General features: G+C 39.5%; 1 protein-coding gene across 1 annotated transcript in view; it reads right to left on the minus strand.

Moving 5' to 3' along the window:
* Positions 1-322: 322 nt before the first annotated feature.
* The window catches only part of RORB (RAR-related orphan receptor B), a gene marked incomplete at its 5' end in the record, with an annotated part of 35,474 nt that continues 17,189 nt past the window's right edge, over positions 323-18,607 (minus strand). Inside the window, 6 exons of the mRNA XM_009999795.1 lie at positions 323-811; positions 1,286-1,398; positions 6,331-6,441; positions 7,555-7,662; positions 9,687-9,819; positions 11,070-11,191. Coding sequence (XP_009998097.1) covers positions 656-811; positions 1,286-1,398; positions 6,331-6,441; positions 7,555-7,662; positions 9,687-9,819; positions 11,070-11,191 — 743 coding nt within the window. The remainder of the gene's footprint in view (positions 812-1,285; positions 1,399-6,330; positions 6,442-7,554; positions 7,663-9,686; positions 9,820-11,069; positions 11,192-18,607) is intronic.

Below are 18,607 nucleotides of genomic sequence, written 5' to 3' on the forward strand. Positions count from 1 at the left end.
AGAAATGCATGACAGTTGGGCCAAGCACCCTTTAAAAGTAGGCATGGGATTTTTAAGCTACAGCATGTATGCAAATAATACCTACATATATATATATATAAAAAGTATATAGCACACATATATATATATATATGTATTCCATACATGCACCATATTTTCCAAGACAGCTACAAACTTCCACATGCATTAAACTATCTAAAAACATAGAAATAGGAAGTCTAATAAGTGAAATTTTCTTAAATTATATTTGAACAATAAACAGCAAGAGTAATACTGCAAAGTACTGCTCTATTCTCATGTATATCTACAATAAAATTCTAGGAACAATTGTCTCCCAAAACATTCCCCAGTTAAAAAAGCAAAAAAAAGAAAAAAAAGATTACACCCAGTGTCCTATATTTTTATATTAACTGTCAGTTACAAAACCAAACCAAACCAAACCAAAAAGTAAACAAAGAAAAGAGAAAAAGACATCCCCACTCAAGAGTTGCATATTTACATTCTTCAGACTGTAGCGGTGAAAAGTAATTCTATTAAGTGCAGGACATTCCTAGTGTTGCAGTAGTGACATTTTTAATAAGTTCTTCATTAAAACATTTCTTTTTGTCTTAATAGTGACGCATTCCATGACTACGTGAAAATTCTATTATCCCCTTCATTTGCAGCCAGTAGTTGAGTCTGGATTGAACAGCTCCTTGTATAATGGAGGAAACAGTGTGTTCACTATGTCTGGATGGGATTGCTTAAATACCTGTAGTTTCTCTCCGTGCAAGTTGCAAAGTGCAGTTATGGTTGGTATCTTGGCTATTAACTGTGAGACATTAAAATAAAAAGAAAAAGAAAGTGGGATAAGGCAAATTTAGTATAAATTCCAGTTTCCAAAATGAATTTTGCTAGCATCTTGTTGGGTAACTGAACACAATACTCTGAACTCCACCAAAACTACCCAATGAAAGAACCAAATATTGTTCTTACTGTAAGAGGCTGAAAACAATTGTCCTGGAAATTTTGGGCAAGTGTCAAAAAGGCATTTAACAAGGTACATCCAGAGATGTGTTTTTAAAGGCAATCTCATTCATTCTAGTTTACCAGTTAAAAAGATTAGTGGATTGAACAACAAATGGACAAAGGGCAGGAATAAAACCAGCCTTACTCCTCCTATACATTGCTACAACAAAGTGTACTTCTTTTAACGTACATTAATGCAACAGCACATGGAAAAATTGCTGAAAAACAAAATAAATCACAACCAAGGAGTGTTTGGCTCTTTATTTTAACAGTTTACCTTTGTCAAAATCTCATCATCGAGGTGGTTCTTCTGGATCACATGTTGAAGTGCAAAGTAAATCTTCTCCTGAAGCTTCTGGACCTTCCTTGGCTCTATTAGCCAGGCTCGATCTGAGGAAAAGGAAAGCAAGAGCTAAAGTCAAGAACACAGGGATGTGGGGCTTTCTCACGGATGAACACAGGGTCTCAAGCTGGCAAACATTCACAGCAATCATAATTCCCATGACGAAGGACTGCATGATAATTAATACATCGTTTCAGAGACAACGTATCTTTATGCCTTCAGAGTTACAAAGTGCACGGGAACACCATGTCAATTCTGCATCTCTTTATTTAAACAAGGATGTTAGAAATAAAGATGAGAGAAGAAATGACACAAAGCCCAGCCATTTTATTATTCTGTGCTGGTACAATCAATGTTCTAACTTCTTAGTGGCTAGGTGAAAAGCATGTAATGTTACCTCAGTGTCTTAATACAAAAGTAATAAACGCATAGATCAAAACAGTTCCTTGAAAATAATAGAACATAATTATTTAAAAATTAACTATGTCTCATTATTTACTAGGCTAACATTTTGAGACCAAATATCATATCTTGAATAAAAAGAAATGGCTTTCTTCAAAAGAATTTCCTTAATAATTCAAAAGAATTATGAGTTGTTGCAGTGTCTTGCAGTGCAAATTTCTCATTATTTAAAAATGTTCTCTCTTTAACCAACACAAAATAAAAGATTATCTGAGAGAATAACAGTTATAGACACAGTTGTTGGAAACCTATATGGGTTCTGCAGAACTCGAACCCCAAGTGCAGGAGGTCTTCCTCAAGATACCTGTTCTCACAGGTTATAGTTTCTGGAGACTAACACACAGAAAGAGAAGTAGCAGACACCAAGACAACCCCAAAATCATTAATACAGTGTGTTTAAAGCACCATTAAACTTTCTTTTTTCCTATGCTGCAAACATATTTCTTCCTTGTTTTCTCCCTCAATCTAGGCCAATTCTTGGATATAGATTTTAGCTTTCAAACAGGAAATAAAAACATATATTATAAGACATGAATCTTCATGTACAAATTGAGAAGTGCAGAAAAATCCCTTTCAGAGCTCTTTAGCCTACTCCCAGTAACTAATAATAATCCATGGAAATAACATAAATCGATCATTTCAGTGAGCACACATGCCAGAGAGGCTGGAGCTGAATAGTACTTCATCACAGGAGGAGCAGGATTCTGTTATTTGTCTGTCTGTGGAAAGGTGTGTATGAAAAGTGTCCATCACCAAGTACAGTGAAAAGAGACAAAACCACACCTTTAGCTATTTAACAGATGATCAGGAAAAGAAATAAAGGTTTTTGCAAAGGTTAGAGAATCATGCTCCCAGAAAGTAATCCAATGGATCCAACGCCATCAGTGGCCACAGAAACAGAACTAGCTCAGAGCACACACAGCACCTATGCAAATAAACATTCAGACTTCACAGGTTAGGTGCTGAATTTTATGCTATTGCAAAATATGCCTTTCAATAGTGTTAAGTCAAGGCCTATTGCAGCAGACTGAGCTAAACAGATCTATCATAGAGATCAATCCTTAAAAATTTATCTTTCTGTTACAAGAATAAACTTAAAAATAGGCTTAGGCTCTTGGAGGACAGGTTTAATCGCTTATCTGTCATGGAGCATGCTGCAGTGTAACAGAAGCATTCTTAGACCCAAAAAGAGCTTCCTGCCCTGGTACTGCCCTCAGATTTTTATCCATTGTTGGTTTTTCAGGTAGGTAGTGATGAAGTTGCTATGAGAAGTCTGATGACATTCAAGAAAGGCTTTAAGGCCTTGGGATCAGGAGCACAGGTAGTGTTCTCTGTTCCTCCAGTTGCAGGGAATGACGAGGGAAGAAAGAGGAAGAGCTGGTGCATCAATACCTGGCTCCAAGCCTGGTGTCACCAGCAGTATTTTATGTTTTTTGGTCATGGCTCATTTTATGTGATACCAGGTCTGCTGGTGACAGACAAGGTACCTGTCTCAAAGGGGGAAGAAGATTTCTGCACAGGAGTTAGCAGGGCTCATAGACTGGGCTTTAAAATAGATTTGAAGGGGAAGGGAATAAAACCAGGCTCACTTGAGATAAGCCTGGGGCTGGCACACCAGTGTTTGTGGGGTGGTGTGTTAGTGAGGTCCTTTGGTCTGCCATCTCAGTGGAGGCAGAAGATGGAAAGCCATCCAATAGCAAGGACACAAGGGATATTGATGGGTTAAAAACTATGGAGTTACCTGAGAATCATCAGGTAGGAGCTGGGGCTTCTTCCCTCAGAAAGGTGGTAGGATCAATAGGCCAGCTGAAGTGCATTTACACAAATGCACGGGCATGGGCAACTAAAGAGAGGAGCTGGGAGCCATTGTGCAGCAGGAAGCTATGGTATAGTTACTGTCACAGAAACACGGTAGGGTGACTCACACAGCTGGAGTGCTGCACTCAATGGCTACAGACTCTGCAGAAGAAACAGGCAAGGAAAGAGATGCAGTGGAGTGGTCCTGTATGTTAGGGAATATTTTGATTGTCCAGAGCTTGAAGATAATGATGATATGGTTGAGTATTTATGGGTAAAAATCAGGGGAAGGCTAACAAGGCAGATATCATGCTGGGAGTCTGTTATAGACCACCCAACCAGGATGAAGAGGCAGACAAAATAGTTTCTAGGCAGCTCGGAGAAATCTCTCAATTGCTTGCCCTTGTTCTCATGGGGGACTTCAACTTCCCAGAAGTCTGCTGGAAATACAATATGGCAGAGAAGAAACAGTCTATGAGGTTCCTGGAATATATGGAAAATTACTTCCTGACACAGATGCTGAGTGAGCCAGCTAGGGTCTGCTGGACCTGCTGCTTACAAACAGAAAAGGACTCAGGGGTGCTGTGGCAATTGGAAGTAATCTTGTTCATTGCAATCATGAAGTGATGGGAGTTTTTGATTCTTGGAGAAGTAAGGAGGGGGGTTAGCAAAACTGCCATCTTGGATTTCCAGAGGGCAGACTTTGGCCTGTTTAGGAGACTGGTTGACAGAATCCCTTAGGAGGCAGTCCTGAAGGGAAAAGGAGTCCAGGAAGTCTAGACAGTCTTCAAGAAGGAAATCTTAAAGAAGCAGGAGCAGGCCATACCCCTATGCTGAAAGATGAACTAGAAGGGAAGAAGATTGGCTTGGCTGAACAGAGAGCTTTGCCAGGAACTTGGGGAATAAAAAGCAAAGTTTATGGCCTTTGAAAGAAGATGCAGGCCACTCAGGGGGACTACAAAGATGTCATGAGGTTATGGAGAAAATTAGAAGGGCCAAAGCCCAGCTAGAACTGGGTAGGTTGTGCTTGGCTAATATTGTCTCCTTGATGATAAGCTGACAAGCTTAATGGATGAGGGAAAGGCTGTGGATGTCGTTTAGATGGACTTCAGTACAGCCTTTGACAATGATATTTTCAGCATTTTCTTGGAGAAACTGGCTACTCATGACTTGCATGGGTGTATGTTCTGCTGGGTAAAAACATTACTTATTCACAGAAACTGCACTACTGAATTCTCTTTCTCACTACAGATAAGATGCCCTCACCAGATCCAAAGTGCTTTGAAGTCAGCTTCAAAATTATCTTATTGTTTCTGTCAGCCAACTGCTACTTTTACTGTTCCTAACTGTTAGAAACTAAACTGAAGAGTAAAAAATACCCAGCTGTTACAAAGGAGAAACAAGGATCCCACATCCCTTTCCTGCCTTACTTGGCTTCAAAATGAAGTCAGCTGAAAACATGGAAATCATCTTCTGCAGTCTCCATTAACATCTTATAGAAGAACTCTTCACCCAAGACCCCAAACAAATTTACAGATTGTCTTCAGCTTTGCACTGAGTTAGTCTGCTGAACTGGCCACTAATGATAACCAAGAGCAAGCACTGGCGGCACATCTCTGTCATGCTTGCAACTTTGGTCATTTCAGACTAAGGGAGGGCTGATAGACCCATCAGGACATTGCAAATTCCCTGTCCCTGAGGAGACTGGGGCATCTCGGGGATAGTACACATGCAACTCTCATCCCTGTGCACAGTTGGGACCTCTGAGGTGGAAATAGTGGCTGTTTGGAGGGTTATCTCTGGAATATCCTAGTCTAACACCACAAAGAGCAACCAACTCAACCATTTCACGATGGAGGAGATGACTGCAAGAACTACTCAAAGGGAAAATAAAAGGAGCAGAGTCTTTTTATTAGGTGTCGTTAACGATGAGAATGAACAGGTTGACACCATTTGTGCTAGTCTAATTCTGCATAACATAATCTCCATCACACATGTGCTTAAGGACAAACTGACCTAGAGGAAGTCTTTAGCAGAACAGGTTGGAAAAATAATTAATGGCGGGATTTTTTGTAAAGGCCTTTCAGGAGGTTACTCTTGGTGAGAATTTGGCATGTTTAAAAATCCCACACTAAGCTGTGAGTTTATCTACTAGGTCCATCTTCTGAGTCAATTCAATCACAAAATGTCTTTTCTTCAGTCAGACATCTAGCACTCACTGGATGCATGCTTGCCTGTGGAGAGCTACAATATATGAATAAATGAAAACGAGTATTTTGCCCCTGGAATCACCAGTTCTCATCTGGAGCTAAATTCAGACAGGACCTCATACAGATTTTTACTGCTCATGTTCTTATCCCTACAGAAAAAGTCCATCATAGTTACACACGATACAATCTGCTTAAGAATGTGAGGTTTTAGCTCCCTGAAAATGCTAGAAGAAACATGCACCTCCCTGAGTGTCATGCTTCTCTGTGCATGGTCTGGAGAAATATTAGACTGCACTGCTTGTCTCCATAACCCTGTTTGAGGCTGTTACCCCCAACCATGGATCTGTTTCTGGTACGTGTAATTGCTGACAGTCTGCTAGAAATACAGTGAGGTATATGCATGTATAATATTACTTAATACAGCTTAAACAACAGTTCAAGTGGGTAGGAATAGAGGTGGACATGGATGAAACAAAAAATATCATTGTGGTGTTTGGATTAAAAAATTACCTGGTGATATCAGAACAGCAGATGAAAACAAGGCAATCTCCTCTTCAGTTAACTGTAAGGAACATAAATTCTTTGCAAAGTCAAACGCTTCATTCACCAGATCATCAGAACCTGCAGAACACAGAGGATAAAATCAATTTACCAGCTCTTTAACCTGCTGTGAAAAGTGGATTGTTTTGGTGTAAGAAGCTGTGAATGAATGCTTGTACTTTAAAAACAAGTGCTTTCATCAGCTATTAAAAGTCTACCTATCCTGAAAATGTTTTACTAAAACTCCCATTGAAGCACAAAAAATATCAAGAATTAGAGGCATGACCTATACAAAAATCACAGACATCTTAGAAGAGGGTTTTCTTAATGTTGAAAAAAATTTCTACACAGACATTAAATCTGAGATGTATTAATAAGGAGTCCTAAATAACTTTCACATATAGAATTTAATTAATTAATTAACAGCACAAATATTTATGAAAATGTGTAGGAAAAAATGAAAAACCAAAATAAATTAATACATATTCAGAAATGCTTTAAACTGCTAAAGTAGTGTTACATTTATCCATATGCAAGTAAGAAAAAAATTACTTATATATGTATTTGAAGCAAATACCCAAATACCTCTCTTTGAGTTTGGTCCTGAATACATTTCTGATAGTGTATCAGTTTCATGGATAAGCAAAAGACATCTATTTAGCTATTAACATATCAGGTAGCGCTCAGTATCATGTCAAGAAATGAAGCAATTGTGTCAAAACATGAAACTAAACAAGCTTGAAAGTTTTAGGCAAAACAGTATTTTAGGTAAGTCCTTGTATATATTTTGTAACAGTTTATCATTTTAGCTCCCTCATTGCTGGGGCTATAATTGCCTTCTGCAGGACACAACAGAAAGAGTGATTTGATATTTCATGGGCATCTGAACTGTGAAGATAAACTGCTTGGCTTGTGCCATAAACTCACATTTTATCAAAACTTCAGATGGTAGAGTAAGATATTTATCTGAAAAAAACTTCATGCTGCTCTTTTTTATTGGAGAAGATCCCCCATCACTGCTACCAGCAGGAAGAAGGTGAGCCACCCTCCTCCTTCTTCAGTTCCACTCTAGAGATTTTGAGTTATGGGGATTCAGCATCTACTGGAGATTTTTTTTGTGGGTCACTATTTTCAGAAAGACAAATCTATCACTGTGTGGCTCAACGTAACTGGTTGAAAATAAGATCAACATACCCAAGGCTTTAAACATTTGCATCCCTCCATACTTTCCTTCAAACAGAACAGTATTGTTGAGTGGGTTGAAGGCACGGCACATTCTCACCAAAACCACTTCCAAGCAGCCTATCAGACATGAAAAAGAGCAAAAGGACCACACATTACTTCAAAACCTCAGAATACAGGAAATTTCAAGAAAATATTTAGGAAGGCATCGGACATTAGAAACATGAGCATGGATAGATCCTATTTGTTGATATGACTCTGAATTAGCAAAACAAAATTTCTGTCTGCTTTGAGTACAGAAAGGGATAACATCTGGTCCAGCCAAACTACCTTTTTTTTTAGGTTGATTTTTCTCCCATTGCAGCAAATTGCTAGCCTGGACTTAATCTGAATTTGGACCTGGACAAATATTTTCAATTGGAAAGACTTTATCGTACAAATGAGGCATTTATTGAAACTTCTTTTTAATATTTAAACCTTTTTAATTAAATAAACCCTAAACAAAACAGGTTAATTCATCATGTATATAAATCCAAGCTTAATCTGTCAGGAGCAGGCGAAAATCATAGTGTTTTCATAGGGAAAATATAGTTAAGGTACTGTCAAAAACAGCTCTAAAGTGAATTTTAGTTTTTATTCCCTTATTTTTCTTTCAAGTTTGGGTATAACCAAAGGAATATTTTTTTTTTTTCTCCTTACCGTTCCTTAATATTTCCTAACTGCAAAAATATACAGTTTGGGAAAATGAAGGAAAAAAATTAATCCAACTATTCACGTTTCCTGTGAGAGGAACTCTGAATATGAAGATTATTTTCCAGACATGCTTTTGAGTGAAAAGCCCTGATTTTCTAACTCCTATTCAGCATTACCAGGAAAACAGAAAATAAAATCTCACATATATCTATGTGCTGAAGCTCAACAGACCTCTCTGACAGTACTGTTGAATACAGCTATAACTTTTGCTGAAGAAGTAGGTGGAGTGTGTGTGTTTATCTGTGTTTGCTTGGTTTTTTTTCTGTTGATGGTTGGACTCTGTGATCTCAGACGTCCTTTCCAAGCATGACGATTCTGTGACTCTGGGATTCTGTATTGTTAGCTTTGCTAGCCAAATCAAGGAAGCTACCTGGGATGCTCTGGCATCTGCAGAATTTTCAAAATTAGTATGAGCTTTAAAAAAATAGTTCTAATTTTATGACTGTTTTTTTTCAGGAGGTTGCATGTGTGTTTCCAACGTATCCCTCCCCTTAGTGCGTGTGCCCATTATCTCTGTCCAGCCCCAATGAGCCAGAGCCCTCTGTGTACAGAACCCTGAATCACAGTAGTTTTCAGCCTTAATGAAGAGCTCTGTCTTGAAATAGGAAGCACTTCTTACGGTTTAATGAGCTGCCTTACACAGCATCCTGCCTTTTACACACAGAGGGAGGAAGAAACTGTTATGACAGGGTAAATGCAGTTAACTACCAGCACGATTCACTTGATCATGCCATTTTCTCCTCCTGAGTCCGGCAGTGTTACTACATAATAATGATAAATCTTGTAATGATTCTTCTGTAGGACAGAAACAATTGAGTCCCATGATGGGGAAAGAAAGCCTTTCCCCCCTTGCCCTTATGCATACATGTGTACACGCAGGTAGGCACAGAGAGCACGGCCAGAGCATGCTGCCGTAATCCACTTTCATTTATTCTGAACCCAACTGGCGCCAGCAGGGATTTTCCCTCCTGTGCACTGGCTAGAGGGTATTTCTGCAGTCTCATTAAAAAGATTAGAGATGACCACAGAGGCAGGCCCCAGTGGGCCTGCATTCGTTTCACTAATGACAAGTGGGGATTTTACAGGTGGCAGATGACTGATTCGACCAGCTCAACTCGCAGGGTCCTTCCACCACATGTCATGTTGGAGACTGCAGCTCCTGCAATGATTGTGTGCGTGTACTTAATAACCACTACCAACTGTAGCGGGAAGAGGATCAGAAGGCAGTAACATGATTAATGTGGAAAAATACAGAAGGGTTAATGTAGCTAATGAAACAGTCTGAAATTAGAGCTCCTTCAAAATTAAAATGATTTAAAGAACAAGACAGCAGAACACATTTCTAATGTGCTGGGTGCTAAACCAGTCTCAAGCCTCTGGCATTTACCCACCTGACTTAAGGAGAAGAATTTGGTCATTCTGGCACAGCTCCATGAAGCCTGTTATGCGCTTCGCAAACTCTACCACGTATTGGATAGCATGGGTGATCTGAATGGCACACTGCTGCCACAGAGCTTCTCGGGTCTTCCGGGAAAACACACACAGAAAAATAAGGCAGTGAGTAGGTGGGTTCACCAGTGTGTGAAGCTGTTCAGTTGGTCTTGCAGTAAAGGCACTCTCCTCAGACTCTGCCTCCAGAGCTAGCAGCATCTCTGCGTCTCAAGGTACCTGACTCTTTTCATTAGAGACCTGTTTTCACAAGCCAGTTGTCCCAATGATCTGAACTTTGACATTGTCTCTTCAAAAGGGGAGAATGCATCATCCAGTGTTAAAATATTATTCTAATGTCGACTTTTGTGCAAGATAAACAGTGGCACAAACAATGTAAACATCCCAGAGTACTCTCAGGGAAGAAGTGGCACAGTGCTACCAAGTTATCCAACAGAACATTTTCGCTAGTTTGAAACTTAACATGAAGTTATATTATCATGGCAATCTGAACACTGATTGCATGAGAATTTTGTCTCCTTGGTAATTTTCCTTGCACTCACAAGAGTGTAAATGTATAGGGATACTTTTGGTTTGCGTGTCACAGCTTTGGAAGCTGTGGTTTGTTTTGATTCTTGCTAGTACTGCATAGCCCCTCAGCTTTCAGAGAAAGCTGTGGTGTCTCTTCTGTCTCTTGTGTGATCAGCTAATATGGCAACCAAAATCTGACTGAAGAATCATTGCTAGTGATGCTAGCCCTAGAGGCACAAAGACTTCTGTTGACTGGACTACATCTGAAGTGATGCTAGTGGGAAATAATCTGAATTTGATCTGAGAATCACAGAGGGAGAAAAATAATGTACTGCAATGAGATAATTTTTCTAACCAGTTTTAAACAATTTCAGTTTAAGGAGTATTTTCAGTTTGTCATTATCTGTAAGTAACAGATATTTGTTATTCACATTAAAAGGGGATGTGTTTTCAAACTTACAAGGAAACTAAGGTTGTTTTATTTTCTTAAAATCCTTAAAACAGAGGCTCCAATCCTGATCATGTGAATTCAACTGAATTTCTGGATAAAGTGAAGACATGCAGAACAATGAAAGCTGGATTCCATAGCAATGCCTAAGCTTCAACATTAGCAAAAAATCCCATCTTGCTGGAAGGCTGCTGCCTCTTCTTATGAAGTGTTCCTCTTTTACTTTAAGTAACCAGCTCCTCAAAGACATTTAAAAGTGTATTTTGACCTGCAGGAAACTCACCAGCATATACTTGCCAAGTACTTTACACTATTAACAATTTCAAACTATAGGAAGCCAAAGAAAAATAATATTACAGGATTGTACCTTGCTCTGATAAACCTTAATTTCTTCATATGTGTGGGTCTGCCACGCTAGCTGGTGTAGTTCCTCCATTGTATATTGACATGTCTCCAAATGAGATTTAATGATGTTCTGTGCAATTCGATCTGCAAAGAGAAGAATAAAAAATAGCTTGCATGAAACAGTGAACTGTGATTTGCAATAGCAAAATGTTGAAAACATAAAGTCTTTGGAAAATGCGGGTTTAAAAATAATAGTATTTTCTTTGCAATGCTCCCTTTCTCATTTTTTAAAAATTTATTTCTAAAGATGACTTTTGCAGAATGTTTCAGTATTCAATCCAAATGATGCTTAATAAACAGTGGATCTGCACATGAAAAGAGCAATTAATCTTGTGGAACTATTCAGAATATTTCATTGTGGAAATTTTGTGGGGTTTGTTTTGGTTTTGTTTTTTCTTTTTTTGTGTGTGTGTGTGTGTGTTGTTTTTTTTTCTTTGTTTGTTTTTTTGGGGTTGTGTTTAAATAACTGTCATTTGTAGACCCCGGTTACCTGATCACTTCTGTCTGCCCTATGTCTGTGCAGCTGCTTAAATCTGACTGTTCAATCCTGTCATGGGCATTTGCGTTACCTTGGGGTGAGTCATATCAGGGAAACAGGGAACAAGTCTCTTCTCTTTTTTCTCAAGTTAGTTTTCAGCTGGATTGATTTCTGATTTAGCTGGATGAACACAAACACAGAGACTGATGCTAGCAAGAGGTGAAAGATAGAGTCAGTATCCTGGGTTTAGAAGGAAAGACGTGGGGAAATTTCACATACAGGATTTATTTACTTTAAGGTTATTCCAAAATTACAAAATCACAGAATCACAGACATATTGAGCCTGGAAAAGACCTCTGAGATTATCAAGTCCAGCCTATGACCAACACCAACACATTGGCTAGACCATGGCACTAAGTGCCACATCCAGCCTTTCCTTGAACACATCCAGGAACGGTGACTCCACCACTTCCCTGGGCAGTCCATTCCAATGTCTGATCACCCTTTCTGTGAGGAAGTGTTTCCTAATACCCAACCTAAACCTCCCCTGGTGCAGCTTCAGGCCATGCCCTCTAGCCCTTTCACTTGTTGCCTGGGAGAAGAGCCTGACCCCCACCTTAGAAACTATTGCATAACATGGAATGCAGGATGCAAGGGGAAAGGGAAGCACTCAGTGCTGACTTTAGAGCCCCAGAAGTAAACTTCTCAGGGAAGCATTTAAAAGTAGATCTTTGTCCCTTAAGCCACTTGAGTGGATTAAAAAGATTTTCATAAAAACTTACAGCATAAACTCATTAGCGCAATAAGTTGAAATGCTTAATAAAACTTGCTATAGAAATGTGATGATTTCTTATTTTGCAGCTCTGAGACCTATACGTCTAATGAAGCTCAGTGCTTCAGCCTGAAGACATTGCTTAAGGCGAACACCTTTTAAACAGTGGAACAAAGTCAAAGTCACAGAACTGAATTGAAGCCCTTGTGGCAGAACTAGCATTTTGCAGAAAATGTTTGTTGAAAAAGGAAAGGATAGTGACAATGCATCAGTCAAATCTGAGCATTGGAAGTAGAAAGCACTAGGAATGTAATCATTTACTCATTCATATCCTCAATAGTTTGCACATTGAAGATGGACCTGGTGCTTGGAGTCCCAAATCAGACTGTTTCTTTGGTCAAATATTGACTGAATTTCAAAACACCAGCAAGCAGAAAAGCTGAATAATAAATGTCAACACGTATATGCTCCCTGCAATTACTGCTACAGGCGAGTTATTTAAAGGAGAGATACCTGTGCTTCTCTCACAGTTAATAGGCTGAGAATGAGTGGAAAGGCACTGGAAAAAACAGTTCCAGGTTTTACCTGACATTTTAGTAACAATAAAACTTTCTCAATTCAATCTTTTCAGGTATCTCTTTTAAGGTCCACATTATCTTTAGGTTCCCTGATGGAAGAGTTGACTCAAGCATAAAGATAACTAACAGTGGATATTAGTGAGTAAAGGATCTATTAATTATTCTTTTATGGAAGGCTGGAGGTAATTATTAACCCATGATGGTAAGCTGTTGAACTTTATAGCAAAAACCTTATAGATAAATGGGCATGTTGGAATAAAGGGTTGATGAATTCAAACAGATATTTTTTTTAAAGGATCAACAAAGGTTTATTTGCATTTCTTTAGCCAAGAGTAGCCAGTAAACCTCAGCTTTATTTGGAAGATCAAATTTCAGGTGCATACCCTAATGTTATTCTATTTAAAGTACAGTTTTAACAATATCATCTTTCTGGAAACATCCTTAGCCATGATAAACCTGACAACAGATATTAGGCTTAAGCTATATGTTTTCTCATTTATGCTCCTGGAAGGACTTAACCAGAAAGAACTGAGGTGTGGTCAGAGGAACATTTATGTCTCATCTCTAAAACTTCAGTGTAACTTCATTTACAATTCTACAGCCTTAATGGGGAAGGATTTTGCTCTCTGCATCCACTGGTTGGACTTCTTCTCTGTTGTGCTTCCTAGGCCAGCTCTCCCAGCCTTACTCTTTGTTACTAAAGCTGGAAGTATTCACACTCTTGCCATAAAAAACATGCTTACAATAAATACCTAAAAAACTTTAGTATTACTGCATAGACATTTTTTGAATCAGATAAGGTGATGTGATGCCAACAATCTGAAAATAAGACCTTTTTATTTCACTGACCTCAAAATGCACTTGATACGACTGCAAAGATCATATGCTCCACTCCTTTTCCTACCATGTATGTATCTACCTCAGGACTGAAGGGCTGGTAAACTCTTCAGGACTTTGCAGGGATAGCATCCTGTGTTTTACCCCCATACATCTTTTTGTTATGTACTTGTGATTACGCTGAACTGACATTAAATCCCACCTAGATATGTGAAGGCCCAGGGCAACCGCAGCAAGCAGCTGCTCTGAAGGCTGACATCCAAAGAGGAATCAGGTGCAAACCAGACGTGAAGCACTGCACCGCATGCCAGGCAAGGCTGAGTGTGTGATGGAAAGGATACACTGGGTCTCAGGGGAGGAGGAGACTGCTCATTCAGCATAAACAGCAGAGGAGGCTGTTTTCTTACACTCAGTGCTGGAGACCCTGGCAAGAGCTTTATGCAGGTTTAGCATACGCTGGGTGGGCAGAGCGGACATGATGCAGAAAGGAAAATAAGCATGAGTTTGTCTTGGCTTCTTATGTAGTCCAGAGACAGAAGATCCAATGCAGGCAAAGAACATCACACTGAAAGGGTTTAAAAAACATAGCCTTTTTTTCTAACACTTTCAGATTTTAACATCTTTTCACTAATGAAGTTAAAATCAGTACAGACCTCAGCAAATCCCATGCAGTAAGTTCTTAAACCACTGGGAATAAGGTACTGACATCTCATATAAATCTGTCCTGTCACGGCAAAGGTACTGTGCGGTACCCAAAATATGCTGCATTTCTGTGAGACTTTCCAGCTCTGAAGCAGTGCTGGCAACCAAATTCAACAGATTAATTCTTTTAGTAGAACAGAAACGGATAAGGAGGAAAGAAACTAAACAGTTACATACAGTAGGAGGAGACCTATGGCCTTGATGCAGGGGCTGTGGCCTCAACCCTATGGAGGTATCCTGCTGGGATGATGCTCAGCACGTCACTCCTGTTCTCCAGGCTACAAGAGGCCACCACAGTTACTCTAAGAATGAAGTTTTTACTTTCGTTCATTTTGCTTTCAAAAATCCTGTATCAGAGATTTCAAGGGTCCCCTTACACTGGGAAGCTGCACAGACACAACTAGGAATCCTGTTTGGATGGGCTGCAAGGACTATAAAAGACAGTTCAGTTTTTGTGACCTCAATCTGAACTGCATCTCTGCTTGAAATGTTGTCAGCCTCCATTTTATGCAAGCAAAAGCAGGTTTGGAAGGTTTGCCTTATGAAAAGGAAAACAAGAGATGATGTTGCTTACTCAGGTGTAAGAATCAAAGTCTGCCACGTTTTATTTTACAACTACTAACTACTGAACTGTTGAATAAAAATTAATAATTCCAACAGAAAGAATTACTAAGCCTTCATGATACTACACCACTATCATTATAATAACTACAGCTGTAAACTGCTGGATTTGTGAAGATTATCTGCCACAGTATGCAAATACAAATGTAGACTAGGTGCTCTGCTGCTCCCCTTTTGTCCATATACTGGGTTTATCATATTAGAGCTCTACCTCCTACCACACGCAATGACGACCTGATGCCACAGGGAATCTGAAAGCCACAGCACATCCTGGCAGATTGCCTCTGTCTAGGAAACATGGCCCACAGAAAATATTATGTCCCAGTGTCTGAACTCCAGCATTCACTGTGTCATGAAGGCATGTACATTAGATAGTTTATTCCTAAAGTTGAAGGTTTCCAGTATTGATGCCTTGAAAATTTTCAGGAAAGCAGAAACTTCTGGTACAAATGCTATATTTCATTAAAAAACAAAAACAAAACAAAAAACGTCCACAGTAAAAGATGAGAAATAACACTCAATCAAGAAAATAGCCAATAATTATAATGAAGTCTTGAAAAATCAGAAATATTCAAACAAGTCATATGCTGTAATGACTACTTATATTTAATTTATTTCCTGCATATATATGACTGGTTTTCTGTACTTCTCAACTATTCTAGCTGTGAAGTCTTGTCCATTCCTAGGGGTGAAAAGGAAATGTAGACACTGTTGGTTGGTGTGGCTGGAGAGGTTGGGCTGGCTCCATGCCTTGCAGCAGGTGGGAACACTGCCTTTTCTGCTACAGCTGTTGGTGCCTGAAAGGTGCCCCCCACCCTTACTTGTGGGACCTGAAAGGCGCCAGCTGGATGGGAGATAAATTACTTGAGATTTTGCAATGCAGCAGTGCAGAAAAATAGTCAAATGTGTAGTTGGAGGTGACCAGAAGAAGCCAAAAAAGGTACATCAGGAAGCTGAAGAACTGTCTGTCAAAAAAGATTTGTTCCCATTTAGAGAAAAAACTGAGGGTTTCTTGAAAGAAATACTGAGTATGCATTTTTATGGTCTGCGACACACAGCTTCTCAGACAAGTTGGCCTCAATGCCTGTGATTAGATCATGCAACAAAAACATAACATAAAGGTGTACAGGTACTATGGGTGAAATGGAGGCTGTACAACGTGCAAGAGGGCATGGTAACAGAGTAAGTAAAAATAGAATAATAGAATGGTTTGGGTTGGAAGGGACCTAAAAGATTATCTAGTTTCAACCCCCTGGCTCCACCGACCCCTCCAAATATATAGAACGTGCTCCTGGGCTTGTGGCTTGGTAGTTATAAATTAGACTGTTGAGGACATTTGCAAATACTGGCGGGAACTGTCCTGAAGCGTAACGAGGGATTTCACTGTTGCTGACAGAATTAAATGAAGCTATCAGGGAAAAATAGCAGCTGCAAGGTGAGATGTGGAATACAGGACATAGAAAAGATAGGGATGAGGAGGACCATGAGAGATCAGTGCTCTTTTAGCAAAATAAATGGCTTTTAAACTTGGCTTACCTACAATTACAGAGAACAAAAAGACTTGACTCTGTGTGGATGATCCAGTGAACAGTGAAGTAAGCTATACCACAGTTAGTGCAACAAATACATCCTGGTTTCCTACAGACATGTCAAACACCACTTGCCTCTGACCTCTGGTGTCCCTGTCCCTCTGGCCCCTGGCTGGCTGGGTAACAGGCACCATGAACATGTATGAGGGTCTGGTCTGCTCAGAGTGATTGGCCAACAGTCACCACCTTTTGGTGGTGGGCCCTGATTATGGCTTCTGCCATTCCTTGAGGTTTTTTGTCTCCTTCACCTGCTGAGCAGCCTCTTTTTCAAAGCCTGTGGGAACCCAAGTGTCTGAGGCGCCTGCTTCCTTTCACTGAAGCTGAACAGTAGCTAAAGAAGAACTGAACAGTCCTGACAGAAGGACTGGGCAGACAGCAAGGCTGCAAAAGCCCTTTTCCATCAGCAAAACAGGCTGGGAAGGTACGAGCAACAGTGTATAAACTATACACCTCTCTCATAAACTTGGGACTTCAACTCACAACTTTCAGAACAGCAAATTACCTTTTCTGTTTATAGTTTTGGCTACTCTGCTGGGCTTCTTAATTTTTATTTTTTTTTTCCACACCCCCCCCCCCCCCCAACCCCCCATTTTTTTTTCCCTCTTTACTGTAATTTCTTATTTTAGATTTCAGTAGACACCTCACAAGACGCACTCTCCAAAGGCTATGATAGTTTAAACATGTACTGTACCAGTGGGTTAGGAGCTGCTTAAATCATAACTGGATACAGAAAACTGAACATTGCAACCTAGATAGTATAAATCAGCATAGCACAGACCTGCAGGGGTCTATCATCAGCTGATGAGTCAGTCCTGCCTTTTTCAGATATTTCCATGTAATATTTGGAGTTCTCAAACTACAATACTGACAAAAAACTCTTACTTAGGGTCAAGTTCGGTGCTGGTAGGGTTGCATCTAAAAACTCCATGCACCGTGCTCAACATTCACCAGCTGTGAATTTGGCCTGCTGAGTGGAAATTATCCACAGTGCTCAGCAGTGTCTGCTTCCTACAGGCTCTTTAGTTCTTTCATTTGTCTCTCTTTTCTCAGGAGAGACTCTAGTTTTTCTCAGCATTGCCTTCTTTTGCACTGGGAACTGAAGAACTTTGAAGTGTGTCTCCTATAACACTGATAATCATCCTCAATTAAAATGAATAATGAATTTTTAATTTGCCACTTACCCTTAGGATCCAGTTGAGTAGCTAAGAGCTCATCTCAGCTTATATCCTAAGTCGAGCTCTCGCAGGGATCCACTTTGAATTAATGCTGCAATAGCATGACAGCTTTGGCTGGCTGCTGCTAGTATGCCTATCAGTTTGTGCAACTATCAAAACCCCAAGTAGACTTTTAAAATAAAATCTCTATTCTAGGACCCAAAATAATGCCAATCTGGTATCAGATAAACATTCTTTTGTACCCTAATTCAAGGGTACTATGACTGTAAAATTAAAAGTTTTGTAAACTGGTTTCATTACACAGATTGCCTCAAGAAATTCTTAAAAACAGTAACAGAGGTAGTGATGTAGGGAATAAAGCAAAGGTCTCAATTCTGGTTGCTGTTAAACAGGAATAGTGGGTCCCACTTTTTTTTTTTTTTTTAATTAACTGGCTGAAAAAAAGTCTGAACATTTTCATGGAAAAGCAGGAACACTAAAAAAGTTCATCTGTCCCCGGAATCTTCAATGTCATAAAACAGCTACAGGTACTGCTAGATAGACTAGGAAGTTTCATAACCCCCATTTGTTTAATGAATTTGTAACGCTACACAATACGCAGCCTAGGAGGATGATATGAATCATTAAAACACTCATATGAGACTAAAAGCACTTGAATTTAGTTCAGGGATAACACTCCCTTGTGTTCAAGTTATTGAATGCTCACTGTCAGGAACAGATTGCACACTGAGGCGATGTTGTGTGTGTG

Source organism: Chaetura pelagica, unplaced genomic scaffold (assembly GCF_000747805.2).
Source record: "Chaetura pelagica isolate M959 unplaced genomic scaffold, ChaPel_1.0 scaffold216, whole genome shotgun sequence".
Taxonomy (NCBI): Eukaryota; Metazoa; Chordata; class Aves; order Apodiformes; family Apodidae; genus Chaetura; species Chaetura pelagica.